The sequence below is a fragment of the Chroicocephalus ridibundus genome, chromosome 6 (assembly GCF_963924245.1).
Source record: "Chroicocephalus ridibundus chromosome 6, bChrRid1.1, whole genome shotgun sequence".
In the NCBI taxonomy this organism is placed as follows: domain Eukaryota; kingdom Metazoa; phylum Chordata; class Aves; order Charadriiformes; family Laridae; genus Chroicocephalus; species Chroicocephalus ridibundus.
The window spans coordinates 55,163,951-55,181,422 of record NC_086289.1 but is presented as its reverse complement, the minus strand read 5'-3'; the positions used below and the strand labels follow the sequence as shown (position 1 = coordinate 55,181,422).

The following is a 17,472-nucleotide window of genomic DNA, read 5'->3' as shown; positions in this document are numbered from 1 at the left end:
CGTGGAACATGATAAAATAAAGGTTGAAATCTGAAGTTTTCAGGACCAGTATCTGAAACTTGGCTGCGGAACTAAGATGGGTGGTTAAAAAAAAAAAAAAAAAAAAAAAAAGAAGTGCCTTTGTTAAACAACCTGGTGTATTGCTTTTGAAGGAGTTAAGGAATTTGCTAATTATGAGGTATCAGGCTACTAGCTCTTATATGCACACATCTGTATAGGCCCAGAATATAACTGGTAAGCAGCAATTGCTGCAGAGTTTGGTTAAGTGCCACAACTACAAATATCTATTTTAGATAACAAAAGCAAAAGATACAACCGTGGTGCTGGATATAACATAAAGTGCACAATTTTCTCATAACACAGAAAAGCATGGGCCTCATACCCAGAGATGGGAAAGCCCTCGATACTGTAACAGGTCTTGACAGAAGTCACCTAATGGCAGCTGTCCTTCAATTATTGCTTCTAAATTTTGTTGGCATCCTATTATCAAGAATTCTGATTATCAAATATTCAGGTCAAGGTCTCTTATCTTCTCATTGCTAGATGGGCACAATAATAACATTTCTAATCAAAACCATTTGTTCTATCCATCCCAGTCTTGCTGCACCTAGTTCCCATCACTTTTTGTTTCTCTGGTCTATACTACACCAAACTAAACAAGACCTTAAAAGAATAGATGATATAAGTGTTTTGCTATAATAACTGAATTTTGTATTCATTTTGCTCTACTCCTTCTGGACTATGCACCCACTGGAATCTACTCCTTTACATAATTCTTTCTTGTCATGGAGACAGACAAGAGAGACTACTGCTCTTGCAGCTGCTGTAAAACAAGGAAAAAGAATTTCTAGTTTAAAGTGAAGCTGTCTCACAAAAAGAAAGGCTTGCAATTTTATTTTTAATTCAGTTAAATATATATTTAATTTGAAGTTGCCTATGAGCAGGAAGGAACACAGTTGCTACATCAAGTTTTCAACCACTTCTTGGTAGTAAAAAAAAAAAATAAATAAAAATCACACAGCACAAACATACACAAAGCACAGGCAGTATGAAGGAGGAGGGAGGTCTGGGAGACTAGAATTTACCAGGGCCTTAATCCCTCCCTCACCCCATCTAGCCTCACTCATAGAATACCGTCACAGGCAAGAGACTGCACTTGTAAATACACTCCAGTACTGATCACCTCTCCATCAGATCATCAATACAGAGGTGTCCCACCTATGCAAACTTTTCTTGCCTCCAGTCACTATATAAATCTGCAGCCTTTTTCAAAATAAACTTCGGTACGCAGAAAGACAAGAGGGAAGGCAGATGAGAAACTGACCCAAGACAGAGGGCAAGCAGGTGTTGCTAAGAAGGGCAGGCAACAAATGTTGGGTTCTCACTCAATGCAGACATTACTGTCAATCCAGGAAACAACCAGCAGGTTTGTGGAGATGCAACTGCTCAAATGTATAGAGAAATAAACCAGAGGGGCAAACAGCAACACCTACTGATAGTCTTGAGTGGCCGAGTACCTCTCAGGAGATCCAACACTTACTTTGTAATTAGTGCAGGTGAACCTCATGGTACGTGTAAAGCACTGGCACAAGTCTGCTGGGACTTCTGCTTTGTTGTGGGACTGAAGGAAGGATGAGTGACTAAATGGAAGAAGTGAGGTGCTCTGTCACAGAAACCCAGCATAGCCTTGGACAAAGTCACCTGGCCCCAGCTTCTTGAGAGCCATTTCAAATGTCTGATTCCCACTGATGTATACACCACTGAGACCGAGATCTTTGAGGATCTGTCTTTGTGCCTTAGCTGTATTTCTCTGTTTCTATTTCTGTATGATTGTAAGGCATCAAACACTGCAGCAATGAAGAAGGCACATAGATACCTACAGCAGTACAGATGATCTTTGTTAACAATAACCTGAACAAAAGTTTTTTCTGGAGTTCTTCACCCACTCACCAGAAGGGTTTCTGCCCTTTTTTTCTTTTACAAACTCCATATATTTTTGACCCTAGCAGGACCTAATCAGCCTATTAAAGTGACTTTAAGAGTTATTACAATTACATCAGTCTTGCGTCAGTCTGAGAGGTTCTGGTTGCACTACAGGATGCATTACGCTGTAGTCACCAGCACAGAGCACTACATTAGAGCAGGAATTCGGGACTGCAACTCCAAGGCAACTTTGACACCACATAAGTTGAGGCTGTGCCAGGCATGAGGGAAAAAATCCCTGTTTCCACTAATAGCCCTCTAGCTACAACATATAATCTCAAGTACTTAGCTAGCCATCTAACTATCCTTTATTTCCAACAAAAAACCCCCACTCTTTCCTATTTTGCTCTTTTATGTTTGAACTTACTATTTTCTCCAGTTTCTGATAGTTTGGGTTTTTTTTACCTTGTCAGAATCCATTAACTTCCTGGGCTTTGATCTTTCCATAGGGAATCTATTTTCTCCCTTCAAAGATCTTTTCTAGTGAGAAGATATTTTCCCCAGTCCATAGCTTCTGTTCCCTTCACATGTCACAGCATGACTGCCTTTTTTTTTTTTGCTTTTTTAAAATTTATTAACATTGAAGAAATCAAATTTTAAATTAGAAGCGAATCAGGCAAGTATATTCCTGATGGCATAAGATGTGGCCTCTGATGAAAAATCTAGAAGACAGACATTGTGCACACACTGCTGGAGCAAACTCTCTCCACAAAATGTTTTGCAAGGCAGAGTAGTTACAGAAATGCAAAGATAGTCAAAGGTAGTCAGAGTTAGTCATAGATCAAAGGTGAGGAAAGAGGCAAAAAAGAACGAGCAAGGCAGGAGTGGTTATGTTTTACCCCAGTAACCCACTTTATGTGAGCCTCACTGGACTAGAACATCTTTCCTTCTACCAGCATCATACTATTACAACCCGTTGCTTCTCTGTTTCACTCATCACTTAACTGGTACTTACTATCGTGTGTATCACCAAACACCAGGCACGCTTGCAGGGATTACAAAGAACGACGAATAGCAGAAGCCACCACCCTGAAGCCACCTTCCCAGCCAAACAGCAAGTAAGGGTTGTTGCAGACTGTTTTATTTCCTAGTACTTTGAGAGAAGAAACATTCAGGAAGAGGATAGAAGTCTTAACTTTTAAAATGTCAATTTCTGGAGCATTGTGATGGAGACACGATCCCACACTAATTCAATTCTGCGAGACAAATTTGGAGGACATCAGCAAAGGGAAGACATTCATTAAAGCTCTGGGACAATCATAAGTATGTAAGAGAACTACATAAATCATTTTTACTCACTTATGCTACTCAATTTAAAACAGGATGTTCTGCCTTCTCTCTTAATTCCCATTAACAGTTGCTAATTCTGAAGGGAAAAAAAAATCCATAAAATATATACAATGGCTATATTTGTCTTAGTTTTCCAACAAGATTTTAATTCTTCTTTGGTTCACTTGTCAATGTTCACATGGTATAAATCTGTGCAGTGCTGAGGTTGCTAGTACCACTGTCTTTAAGACACAGAGGGGTATTTTGATTGGGTTTAGCTTATTAAAACCAGTTTCCTAATTAAAATTCACCGTTTGTTCCCCAACTTAAAAAAGCTTTGTCTTTCAGACAGGTGTTTTTAGAGGCAAATCTCTCACACCCCTCTTCAAGTAGTTTTCAACCTTATACATTCCCTTGAACTTTCAAATCACTGCCTACTTCTCTGATCCATGTTGTTGCTCTGCTCTGGTGTACCAAATGTGAGAGATCCAGGGCCTATGGGCCATTTACAAGTTTCTCTTGATTTCAGCCAATTGTATATGGCTAATACAGAACTACTGCTATATTTCAAGATTCACTTTGCTTTACTTCCATATATATTACAGAATGGGGACAAGAAAGAGTGAGAGAAATGCTGGATGCATCCTCTTCTACCTAATATTGTATTATGCAGTTCACAACCTTCAGCTTTTATGAACCAGGCTAGTTCCTGTGCAGCCATTAGCCACACACTGTCACTCTATGAAATGTATTCGCTATTTCTCTGATGCTATAGACACGTGACTTAAAATAGTTGTTACTGTTTTGTTGTCATTAAATTTTCTGTAAAGGATATCTCCACATAGAGAAAATAAGAACCAACAACACATCTTGTGTAAAGAAAAGTACTACTGGCAAAAAACGTGTGCTCTCCAGAGCCAGACTGCCTGAAGTGGGACAACAACCACCTGAGTGGACTGGAGATGAGGCCCCAAAAACAAGAGGCTGAATTCCAACATTTTAATTTTTTTATTTTACCCTATAGAATCATAGAATTGTTAAACAACTTCTCCATTTTAGATAGTCTGAAAAATAAACAAAACAAATTGCCTATCCCAAACCAACCTATCTAAAGCACAGGCATGCAAAAAAATACCAGCCTCTCAGGATTTTATTTCTAAAGACAGAGCAAAACACTGAGTTGTGAAATATAACATGCTTTGCATCATAACGTTCATATGCAGAATAGCTCTTGCACAGCATCATGGAAACATCTAAAAATTGGGCATTCTCTATACACATTTGCACAAAGCAGCTGTAATTAAAAACATCAGCAATTCGAAAAAAGTCTGCATGCTCCTAGGCAGAGGTGTTTGTTCCTGTACCGAGTATCTTCTCACCTAGAAATCTCACACTCCTCAGAGTATTAACATATTCTCTCATAATCTTTGTAAGGTCAGCTTACTTGTCTTTTTGATCTCTGAGTTAAGCATCCTGAGCATTTATCTGAATATACCCAAGACAAAGTTCTATACGCATTCTGGAAAAGTAAAGACTCCTTGAAAAGAATGCTATTTTGGTTATGGCAGTAACTATAAGGAATTCCCAGTTCCAAACACCTCCCATTACTTGGGCAGAGGTCTAGTAATTAAAGATAACTAAATGAAGTCCTTGAGTCTTTTTCTTTTCTTTTATTTTCTTTTAAGGGAAATGAGAGCCAACTACAATATCTTCCCTTTGTTCCACTTTGAAGACAGGAAGACAGAGGCAGCACTAATTTCCTTCTCTCTGTAATAGAAAGGCAGTGTGATGTCCAGTGTAGCAGTGGGTTGTGCATCCTAGTCTACCCTCGTGGCCTCTTCATTCAGTCTCTCTGTAGCTGTAGTAAAAAGGAGGCAGAAGCAATCTATTCCATCCCAATCCATCCCAAACACGTGTGTTCCCTGATTCAGCCCTGCTATAGGGCTCATTGACAGATGTGGGTTAGCAGTAAAAGCAACAGTTTTGCCCAGGTAATAATTTTTGCATGAATATAAGGAAATGTATCATGTTGCTTCATTTTTAGCAGGGCAGAGATACTATTTCTCTTCACTGCGCTCCCAGTGTACGTGTTCAGTACAAAGACAGTCAGCCTTCATCCAAAAAGTTCTTTAGCTGGAAACAGGGAGAGGATGGCTTAGCATGACCATCTCTTTACCACTGCACGTACACAGTGAGAAAACCTAGAGTTCTACCAGCTAATTAAAAGAGTTTGGGAGAGAGAAAGTTTTGCTTAAAATTTCAAGTCTCCATTACGAGACAGTATTGGGCTGTTTGGTCTGTTCGGAGGTCACACCATCTCTCATGTGCCTAGTATTTTTGCAAATGCTGAGGCATCCATGATGCTGCCGTTTGAGACATGAGATAAAAGTAAAAGAGGCGTTTTCCATCCTGGCAATTCTCTTTTTTTTTGTACTGCTCCTGAGAGGAGGATTTGCAAGGTTGGAGCTTGGCAGAACAGAAAATGCAAAGGCTTTTCTGAAATTTAAAAGTTCTGTTTGACATAAGAAAGAGTCAAGGGCCTCACCTTAATTCCTCACATATTCTAAATTAATTTTCTTCTGACCTCAGCCTATAACCAGTCTTTTCTGTCATGAAAAGAATGAAGCCAGGTTTGCCTAGTTTATTCTCTCAGAGATACAGCCAAGAAGAATAAACACAAATTATTCTACCTTGACCAAATTAAAGGAAATTGTAGCTCAGAGCAGAGGGATTCCCTTTGTTTATTTGACAACACAAGGGAATTACTGCAATCCTGTCTCCTGTCACCACTGACAGACTGCTTGATATGTTTCTGCTGTTAGAGGCTCGAAATGCACGCAACCGTCCCAGGACAGATTCAAAGGAAGGCCGCTTCCACGGGAAGTCAGGTTAGGAGCCCACTGTCACTTGGAGCTGTAGTTGATGCTTGCTGGTTGGTAAATCTATAATCAATCTTTAACCAAGCCACCTCAGGAAGGGAAAAGTCTCAAATTCAGGCGGACAAGTCACATTCACCACAGGGACGTTGCAGGGGAAGGCACATTTCAAAATAGGCCATCTGCAGGTTAACAAGGGACCACAGTGAAAACAACAGAAAACTGTATTCAGCATATGAGTCACTGCCTAAGACACCTGGCTGCCGGAGACTGTTATGTGACTGTGCTGTTAAGAGACTGAATGTTGGCTCAGTGCAGCAAGCTGCAAGCGTAAACACCTATATTTGTCTCTTCTTCCCCATGCGCTCACCAGTTTGCTATCCTCTGTCTGTTACTCACAGTACTACCCCACCACCCTTCAAGTAAGAGGCGTTTCTCATTTTTTATCCTAAAACCCAGATGACAATTTTTTTCAAGATACAAAGAAATCTTTATCAAGTACCTTCCTTTGCTGTTTACAGGCATAATCCCATAAGAAACCTGCACAATCAGTTTCAAAGCAAAACAAAGATTATAGAAATAAACACAAGCCTTTGAGAAAAAGTCCTTTCAACTAGAGGAGTTTTACAAATAGTTGCATATATCTAAACACTGAAGCACAGCTTCTCTGCTCCAAGTTGGGGGAACAGCTGCCTTCACTGTAAACCAGATTCTGTCCTATGACAAGCAATGCTAGAACAAACCCAGAGACAAGTACCATCACCAAACAAAACAACACAAAAACAAACAAAAAAGTGCAGTTTCAAATTAAATTAAATGAACATTTGGCTAGTCACTGGTTAAATTATTAAATGTTTTACAATATTTGGGGATTTTTCAGGTTCACTCAGCAAAGTACATAATGCTTAATTCATTGCAAGTAACCTTCTGAACTACATTTTTTCTGCCTTTTTTAGTGTTTTCCTTCAAGTTTTGCAATGCTACTGCAGCATCTCAGAGGGAAAATACCTTGTACAGAATGATTTAGCTCTGAGCTGAGTCTGATCTAGAGCCAGCAGCCATGTTGCCCCTGAGGATCTTGGATTTAACTTCCTAAACAGATATGACCTCTTGGACTCCTTTTCCCTTTGCTGGGTAGCACTTAATCTTCTAAGGGACTTCGATACTAGCAGCCATCCAGTGCAATCAAACTCGAGGCTTCTGGAGTTCTTTTACTTGCTACAAGAACTACAGATTCCTCCAAGACTACAGCAAGTTACTCAGAAATCTTGGTACCTCTTGTTCACTGACAGTGCACAGGATCGAGGGTATGGCTGAGACGAACTCTGCTCTTCTTTCTGGGTTCAACGCTCCCTTCCCCAAGGCACAGGCCCCCTCTTGATTCATCCACACACACTATCTGACTTGCTAAGCTCTTTCCTCCATGCAAATACAGGGAAGGTTTGATTCTGTATTTGTTGTGGTTTAGTCTAAGCCGAAGTGCCTTCTTTTGGCATAACAAGTCTCACCATCCAGACTGCTCATGAAATAGGAAGGGCTGGGAGAGGGGGCTCAGGACTGAAAACAGGCTTTATTTCTAAAACCATGGTGGTGAAGGAGATCCTTAGCAAACAGCTATCTGGGAGTCGGCAACAAGAAAAATATCAACTTGTATAGTTCGTAACTGTCTTTGCCAGGTACGGGTTGAACAAGAAAGGCACCTGTCAGCTGCAATTTCTGTTAGGAGACCATTCCATTCTACTGCTAAAACATTTCAGTCTCTGCACAGAACTTAAAATCAAATCCGCTCATTCTCCCCTAGAGTTAACTGCATAAAACTGATTGTCACAACAAGGGCAACGAACATGCTAATGCAACGGTCTTTGCTTTAACATTGCTGCTGTAGCTACGCATCAATTATGAAGATGAAATACAGGAGACCATGTTGCTTCCTGTACATGAAGCAATTGAGAACGGACATGAAAAATGTGCAGGTCAGTGTCAACATGCCAAGACACATGGGGCATATTCTGCCTTTCCGTTCTTTTCTTCTACTCTGCCTAAAATGTTCAATGCAAAGAGAAGCGCATCAAAATGTTAAGTGACTTGAAATATTTTTGTATTTATATCATCTAGTAAACAAAGTTGCTGAAAAATGTCACTGTGTGATCTTCATATGTGTGGGAGACAATATCACAGCTGTCAGGGAATGACTGCACAGCTCCTTGCTGGAAAGAAGAAGTCAAACATTTCAAAAGCAGACTTTTATAGCCTGGTGGGACCTCTGCTAAACACTTGGGATACCCAGACTGTCGACTGCTTCCAGGAAGATATCTGCTGATTCATCCTGGCAGTACCCGCTTTCAAGCTGAGCTCTCCCTGGATCCCAATCAGCAGAAAGGCTCTCAACCGCAGCGCTGACACCAGCTCAGAGAATTCTGCCTTGAAATTCTCTGGTAAGCTGATGGGCTATAAGTCATCATCAAATCTCAGTCAGCTTTTGAAGTGCAGGAAACAACCAGATACCCAAAGCCTTCTGGAAGGACTGCTTTGGCACTCGGTGCAATTGTGATGGAAAACAAACAAAGCTGTATTTGTACACAACTGTCCCCTGCAAATATGAATACTTGGCCAGAAGCAGTGCTAGCAAATCAGTTCTGCAGCATCCACCACTCTCATGCGACACAAGGGATGCAAGGTCATTCTGCCAGAGTTCTGCTTATTGATGCTCAATCTGATGCCTACTTAGGAATCTTTGCATTTTTACCAATAGGCAAGTCCAATTATTTTGTGGTAATTGTTTTGTGTGTTTTGATCCCATTCAAGATGTTCGGCAGCACAAAGTGCCATGCCAGTCAGTTTAGCTGCTTGGTGATAGCACAAAGTGCTCTATGCCTTTCAGGGTTAGAGGACAACTTTGGTTTTGCTGCTACTGCTTAAAGCTCTTTGTTTCTTTGCTTCCCTTCCCCTTTCCCCATCTGAATTGTCACCATGGCTGACAGCTGTTGGGTGCAGCTATTCTCTCTGTGCCCACACTGGAAATGGATACTACCGGAGACAACATGAAGGAAAGAGATGGGGAGACCAATCTCTATCAGAGCTGTCGGTAAACCTAGCTGGAGTTCAGGAAGCTTTCCCACAGATCAACCTAAAAGAGTGTGCGTGAGAGAGAGATTTTTGTCTATTTTTCAGTGTTGCTCAGGATCACCAAGAGCAATAAGAAATGCCCAGTCTTAGAATTCCCTTCTAAACTCCAAAATAACATACAAAACACTACCCCATATGATAGTCTGTGCCAACAGCTGGGGGCTAACAGCAGATCAGGCTTATGCTTCCAAGCAGCAGCACCCTTTGCCTTACTGCAGCACACTGTAATTAAGGCCCTGAGTAGGGCCACATTCACTAGCATGATAAAGCAGAGCTATTTTTGTATGTGGATTCGAATGAACAAATGTAATTTCTAACCATTAACCTCCTGAAGCAGATAACAAGTGGGTTTAGGGATAATTAATGATTTTCATAGTTTCTAGGAAAGCTTTACCAGGACCCATACATTTCTAAAATGCTGGCACATTGCCTGACTCAGGACCTCAGTGTCTGAAAGGGCAACTAGTGCATTACAACAACCCCCACCGCCCAGAGCCAGCACCCCGACCTTTCTGAGGGTGCAGAAGAGATGCTGAGGCGGCTATGGAGCCAATTCCCAAGTCCTTTCCTTCACAGATCCGACTTGCTCTTATGTAGGCAATTGTGTTTCAGTAGAGCTGAGTATTTTGGGTGCGTTGCTCACTTTGAAGGTTCAGAGGTTAATTCCAGCAAGAAGTGCAGTTCATAAGGCTCACTGGGGAAATTCCCTCCTCACCTCCTCCAGAGACACACGAAATCTAGACTGAGGAAGGAGATCTGGAGAGGCAGGGAAGATGCTGGGTTAAGGATCTGTCCTGCTTGTGACAGCCCAAAAGCAAGAGGTATGTGCTACCAGCATGGATACAAGGAGCACTGTCTGCTGAGCTTGCCCACAGAGCGCCTGCACGGCTCTGCCGATGAAGGATCCACCTCTGCAATCGTGCCTGAAGAAACACAGTCCTTCGTTCTAATCAACTGCCACCATCTTGCTAGATAAACCAGGGATTAAACCCACCATTTCCAGAAGTTACAAACTGAGCTACAAAAGTCACAGCTCTGTAGCAGTGGGTCACAACTCCAGTCTTGGTCAGCGCACCACTCCTAGGTAACCTTGTCTACCAGCAATTCCTCTCTCTTCCAGTCTGCTGCATGTCACAGTGAGATTTGCTTCTACTCTGTTGTGGATCTGGACACCGTAACTTGATATAAGCACATATGGTTTTATTAAACGTGCACTCCACACTACTGAGACAGCGTTTACAGGAGAACAGAGCAATAGCTTTTTCCAAACTACCAAGTTATTGCAAGACATGGTGTAGAGATGGGAGCAGACACCAAGCTGGAGAAGATTGCATTGAATGTGAAAGATGAGAAAGTTTGCTTTCAGGGAACCTGGGTTTTGTTCTCTGTGGGAGGAATATGAGCTTTTATATTCAAGCCAAATGTAATAATGCATTCCAATGATCAGCATTATTTTTTTTTTAAACTCCCACATTGCCTCCCTTCCCAAATACCATATGTTTTCCCCTTCTATTACAGGTATTTCTGCAGCATCCACTACCACCAGGTTGAAGATGAAAGTGCTACCAAGTTATCATGGATGAAAAGTCAAAATCTTGAATGTTTGGGAAACAGCCAAATGTTAGTTTAACTAACTTCAACATATTCCATTTTGACTGACCTTTTCAAACAGAATCACGGAAGTGCTGAGGTTGGAAGGAACCTCTGGAGATCATCTAGTCCAACCCTCTGCTAAAAAAAAAAGGCCCACTAGATGACGTTGCTTAGGACAATGCCCAGTCAAATTTTTTAATATCTCCAAAACCAGTTTGCAAAACATCTCTCCTGAGCACATGCACTACAGTCCTTCAAGAAGTTATTTAAAACCAAATTGTGCAACTTCATTTCAAAGAACCTAAAGAAGTCTTTTGATAATTTCATAATATAGCACATTCTCCTGCATCTAGAATGGGAAATAAAACACCCTTTTCCCTACAATGATTGCATTTTTAATACTGTTCAATTTTTCAGTTTCATTTTCCAATTAAAATTTTAAAAGTTCAATATATAAATTCCCATCTGAATCTAGCGCGAGCATCTTAAAAGAAAATCAGCATCTATCCAGTATCAGGCACTAACGAGAGTTCAGTACAACACTTATCATGGTATTTCCTCTCTTCAACTCTTTCGTAGACCACATAAGGAGTTTTGTAAACTCTGTGAACATTTCCTTTCCTACTTAGACTCCAGCATAAGGACACCATTTAATGAAGCAGGACACGTCACAGCCTCTGCTGTATTCCCACCACCCATCAGTTCTGTTTCTGTCTCCAGCATCTTGCAAAGGCTGTCTCAATTCTGCATGGTATCGACGTGGTTCATAATAATAAAAACTCCAGTGAAGTTTACAGCACTGACTTCTCACAAATACAAACTGTCAGCTATTTGATGCTTCCAAAACACAAGCAAACTACAGCTCTGATGTATAAATATGCAGTGACAGCACTTGATTCCGATATATTTACCAGTTTACATTTAGAGAGCACTGCAATAGATGAGAATGTATTTTCAAAACAAACAAACAAATCAATTCCTGAAACAATGTGGGTTTGATCTTTTACAACGTCATCATAGGAGAATCTGTTTTCTAGAAGACTCCTCTTTTGACCCTGTGATACTGAGTCCAGCAGGTGTACGTTAACATCTGATAAATTAAATTTCTCTCTCATTTACTCTGAAATGGAAATACTTTAATGTTTCTACATATTTCTCATTAAATTTTGCATCTGAAAAGTCCAAGATCAGGTAATTCAGACCATTTGGTCAGGAACTTCCATTCTAATTATTTCACCCAGTATATAACCTGCAATATAATTGCAACTGACAAAACACTTACTTGCAAATGTTCAGACAGATCTTCTTCAATGAGTTACTACTTTACACAGAAAAACATAAGGTTGACATAACTGAGCAGTTAAAAAAAAAAAACCACAACACCTTGCAATCATTTGGTGGTTGTTCAGTGGATAATGGAAAAGAGTTTAGAGGGTTCAGGTACAGACATCAGGGAAAAAGGAATTGCATCACGAAAACACACCAGCCTAGTTAATTGCTGGTAATGGCTACAAATAATGACAGTAGAGAGTACTGAATGACGTAGGTGAGAGGATATTCTCTCTAAGTCATAATTGCTTAAAATGAGCAGTTCAGTCAATTTGAACTTATTCAGGACAGACTGTACTGCTCCTTCCAGGGCACCATAAACATTCGGCTAAAGCTGTCAGTGAGAATCTTCCACGCGTTCTGCATCCTACAACTGGTGGCAGAAGGGTGGTGGAAGGAAGGGGAGAACAGAACTTGTGTGAACCAATACTGCAAGACCCTCAAACCATCGGTCCCTCTGGCTGACTGTAGTGCAGGGAAAAAACGTCAGAAAATGTCAAGACTGAATCTAGCTTCTCTGGGTCTGAGACAGCTGGCCACCAGATGTGAAACCCCAAGATCTCCAGTGGACTCAAGTCTTCCTGCCACCATGGATTTCCAGAGATCTTTTAGGATGTATTTCGAAGGGAACACTGACACTTACCAGCACACAACACCTGCACCACTTACAAAATGTACCCCTCCATTTCACGCTGGTTATACTTTCCTAGGACACGCACTGGCTGTACGCGCTTTTGCAAGCCACTAAACTCCCTAAAAGCAGTGGATCAGGATTGTGTAGAGAACAGCACTAAATCGTTTTGCCTCTGCCGTTCATTACAAGAGAAGGGCAGGGTAAGGAGATTTTGCCGAGTTTCATAAAATTATGCCCACAAAAGGAGGGCTAAGTACTGCTCTACTAACAGCAGGAGACCATAGCCATGCCATTCTTTTCAGAGCAACTGAATAGACATTCAACCAGAACAGACTCATTACAACTGGTGGAACCATTTTAATCCCATCCATCCCCTCCAGGATGTACTCCTTGCTACTCTAAAGCAGGCAGAAGGATATTTTTTTTTAGAAAGCTCTAACTGCTACCCGAGGAATGAGATACAGGGAGGCAATTCTGCCCCAGGGTGAGCCAGGTGCTTTGCTTTGCTGCTTGTCTCACAAAAGTTGTACCCTGCAATAGCGCACATTTGTATTGGATTAATGTAATCAAAGGCACCCTGCTGTCTGGTCACTGACCTGTCTGTAAACAACAGATGACATGATGCCATAAGCGCCTATTATATACAATTACCTATTGAAATGTGACCATTGTAAAAGAAACAAAACCATATACTTCACCTGCTGCTGTTAGTCTATTTTCCAGAGAGGAACAAAGCCCCTCAGTTTTGAGTGCCATTTTCTTCTCCTCATCTGCCTTCACTGCTCCTCATACCTTTTCCAAATAAGTGCTCTCCCTTACGCCTGGAAAAGTCTTCACAGCTGCCATGGCATGGTACAACCCTTCTCAGTTCTTGCTTTAGATCCCTCTTGTATCCTTCTCCTTTCATTCAACACTTTTATGTCACAGCTACACAGAACCTGCTAGCTCCAAACCAACAGGAAGAGGCTTTCACACCCTGCACGGTCCAGCTGTAGAGCTCCTTGCCACAGGGCACTGCACACGGAGCACCTGGACACCTTCCTGAAAGAACACCAACACCAATTGGCAGTCATGAAATGCAAAGAACTCTCCTCAGGTTCAGACACTCCCTGAGCCTTAAACCACTGGAAACTGGGAAAGTATTCTGGGAATACCACTGCATACCTGCTGTTTTCTTGTACTCTTCCCTGAGCACTCCCTGCAAGCTGCTTTAAGGGACAGCACGCCAGGATAGATGGAGCCGTCATTTGACTCAGTGAGGGACCTCTTTATTGACACTAGTTCACACCAGTTGAAGACCCAGCACCATGTCTTATGTGCATGTCTGTATACACACACGAGAAGAGTCCATGTTTGCAATGCTCTATAGGTGTCGCAGCAGGAGAAACTCCACAGAGTATTTGGTGCTCACTGGCAATTAGCTTTTATAGCCCACTGAACTGGACTATAGCTGCCGCTACAAGTCAGCAGCTAATACACATTTATCTCTGTTGTTCATCAGTAACTCAGAAGCTACTGGGACATGATATTCATGCAGATGTTCAAAAAAAAGTTTTCATTACAATAGCTGGCAATGAAACAGAAGCCAACTGACGCTGCCAATGACAAGCTGCTTATTTGTCTTGGCTTTGTTTTGATTATCAAACTGAAAGTCTATATTGCCAAAATAGACAAAACCTGCTTTCCCTTTTTCTTCTAATTTTTGCCAGAAGTCTCATGCGAGTCCCCTACAGAAGAAGTATGAGCAAGTTACATTAGCATCACCTTATCTGCTTTATTTACAAATGCTTTCATGAACACCTATATACACAGACACCAAAATATACACAGGTTAAGTTAAACTTTATACGAGTTATTGCTTTGTGTCTGAACAGCTTAGATTGTATAATACTGCAGCAGCAAACTCTTGTACTAATCATTGAGGAACAGGTCACATACAAATAAAAGTATTTGATGTCATCCTCTGGCTCTTGATATAAACAAAACTAGGCAACAGAAGCTTACAACAAACTGGCTTTTGCTAGATGGAGTCCAGTGTTTACACAAGGAATCTTCTTTTAGATAGCAATTTTTCTGACTTACAAAGTGTTCCTTGCTTTGGAAACATTTTAGACAACATGGACAAAAGCTTATTGTCCGAGATATTATATAGGAAATAGCATTAAAGAAAAAAATCCAACATTTCAGAATATGTGAATGTAGACTCTATTTTGAAAACCCTTATGAGGAACGTTGGTTATTGGAAATATTTTAAAAGTAATCTAATCACAGGTTGCCAGGAATGTTTCCACTCCCCATCTTGTATCAACCAAGCTCCAGTTCTTCCAAGACCACCCAATACCACCAATATTTGGTCCCATGCACCAGGTGTGAGTGACTGTTTGTTTTAGACATCTTCTCTGGCTGTCCCTTAGGTGTCACTGGGAATGAGCGATTGAGACGATAGTAAAATGATGCATTTAGCTACCTGAACGCTTTTGTGAATGAACAGGGGTCTGGATCAATTCCTACTTACCTCAGCACACTTCTCGTTTCAGAATTGACTTTGGGGGTTTCATCACTGCCTAGCAGAGAACGCTAACGCTGTCATTAATGCTGAATGTAAAGACTTGCAAGAGATATTTGAAGAGATGCAAACAAGAAGGAACAGATTATTATCAAGCCCTGCTGACAGGAAGCCATTGGTACTGGAGATGGTGAGGCTGAATTGATCAGACAGCTAGTATTTGGGAGAGAACATTTCATTAAGCAGTGAAAATGAACAGGAGCCATTAGCTGTGGGTCAGCAGCACTGCGTGACTCAGGCTATCAAACAATCCTGACTTGAACCTGTTGAGGACCTTGGCCCAGCATTTCCTTTCGAGTATTAACCCGAGTTGGCACCGCGTCGATAATCCTCTCCACTGCTGTCTGGCAGCTGGGTAAACAGCAGCGAGAGCCCCGCCGAGGTGCCCGCCGGCTAACAGCGGCAGCGGAGACACCCGCCGAGCCCCACGCCCTGCGCGTCCTTCCCCAGCGCCCGCAGCCGCACGGATGCCGCCCACAGAGGCTCCGGCAGCTCGGACGTTTCGTTCCCGCTCCCGTCCCTCCACCCACCCCGCACGTCCCGCACACCCCGACCCCGCGCCGGCTCGCGGAAGTTGCTCCCCCCGCGGCCGCCGAAGCAACAGGGTAACACCCAGCGACTCCCCCGAAGTCTGCACAGCAACTCTCCTGCCCCCGCCGCGGCTGGGAACTTTCCACCCGCCTTTCGTTGCGGGGCAGCCGGGCGTGGGACAGCCCCGGGCAGGGCAGGGCAGGGCAGGGCCCCCGGCTGCGGGGGGCTGCGGGGTCGGGCAGGGCCGCCCGCTACTCACATGTGTGCGGGGGAGCGGCTGCCGAGCGGCCCAGGGTCTGCTGCCTCCCTCTCCAGCTAAGATGGCTTTCCGGCTCTGCTCCTGCTGCAAGCGGTCTCCTAGTAGTGTAGGCACTGTTGCTGAGATAGGAGGGGTAGGCACCGGCTACTGAGCATGCCTGTGCCTCACATCACAGAGTAGGAAGCAGAGGCAAGGCACAGAGGTACCCCCTCCCCACCCTCGTGCCAGGCAGGAGAAAGTCCCGGGGCGACTAACGCAAACGGAGCCTCTGGCTCCTGCCCGCATCCCGCCGCCTCCCGTGCGGAGCAGGACACGTCTGGCCGGGGGGTGGTTACCAGAGCCGGGCTCCCTCCAGCCGGGAGCCTTGGGGGCGATTTAGATGAAAACCTTTGTGTGTTTCTGTCACCACCTTCTTTCTCCCTTTCCTCTCTAGAGAGAAAGAAAAAAAAAAAAAAGGAAAAAAAAAAAGGCAGGGGAAGAAGAAAATCATGAGAGGTAGTGCAGTTCAATCTGCGCTGTCATGGGTGAGTATTTGCAAATGAAAAAAAAAAAAAAAAGAAAATTGTCAGGATTGTAATCCCTACCCATAACACAGAGTAAAATCAGAGGCAGATAAGGTGCTAGGTCAACCATTGCTTCTTCCATGATTGTGTCTCTCAGATGAAATACAGCCATTGCCAAGTCTCTCTGCTCCTGGCTTCGAGCACTTGCAGCCTTCACCCTGCGCTCAACCTAGGTCCAGGCATCCAATCTCCCCCTTGAAACCCCTTCATTAACATCGGCGCTTCTCTTGCACACCCCCCGTCCCTGTACAGAGGAAAACTTCTGAAGCAGAACATGCTCCTTCGGACTTAAACCAAGGCAATCACATAGTCTAAATGGAGGCCACGGAAGAAGGAAATCTAGGCAATCTGTTTTTCAAGAAGTGGGAACTTGACATTGCTGTCCCCAATGATACCTTGTTCTGTTTTACTCATAAGAAGATACTCCGCCAGTCACTATTTTCACTAACTTTCCGTCAATTTCAGTGACAGCTAGCACAAGCCTTTAAAATCAGGTATCTACCCAAGTAAGGCAAGGGCTTACCAAGCACACAGCGGAGCTTTTCTAAGTATCTAGAGCTCAGATCTTGGCCTGCCTGTTGGTGACAAAGTACATTGGTGTCATCAATCAAATCTGTGTTTTCTGCATGTGGAAAACAAAGAAAAGGTGAGTTGTTCCTCAAAGAAACAGGCAAAGGTACAAGTACTAGGAGTGAGCAGTGCATCACTCCCAATCTCTAAACTTGTTATCAACCCGTTGATTA

At 42.7% G+C, this 17,472-nt stretch overlaps 1 protein-coding gene across 1 annotated transcript in view; it reads right to left on the bottom strand.

The window, feature by feature from the left end:
* The window catches only part of LOC134517460 (vesicle-associated membrane protein 2-like), a 49,239-nt gene extending 32,807 nt beyond the window's left edge, over window positions 1-16,432 (bottom strand). Inside the window, exon 1 of the mRNA XM_063338990.1 lies at window positions 16,167-16,432. Within this exon, the coding sequence (XP_063195060.1) occupies window positions 16,167-16,168 (2 nt within the window). The 5' untranslated portion in view covers window positions 16,169-16,432. The remainder of the gene's footprint in view (window positions 1-16,166) is intronic.
* Between the last annotated feature and the right edge of the window lie 1,040 nt (window positions 16,433-17,472).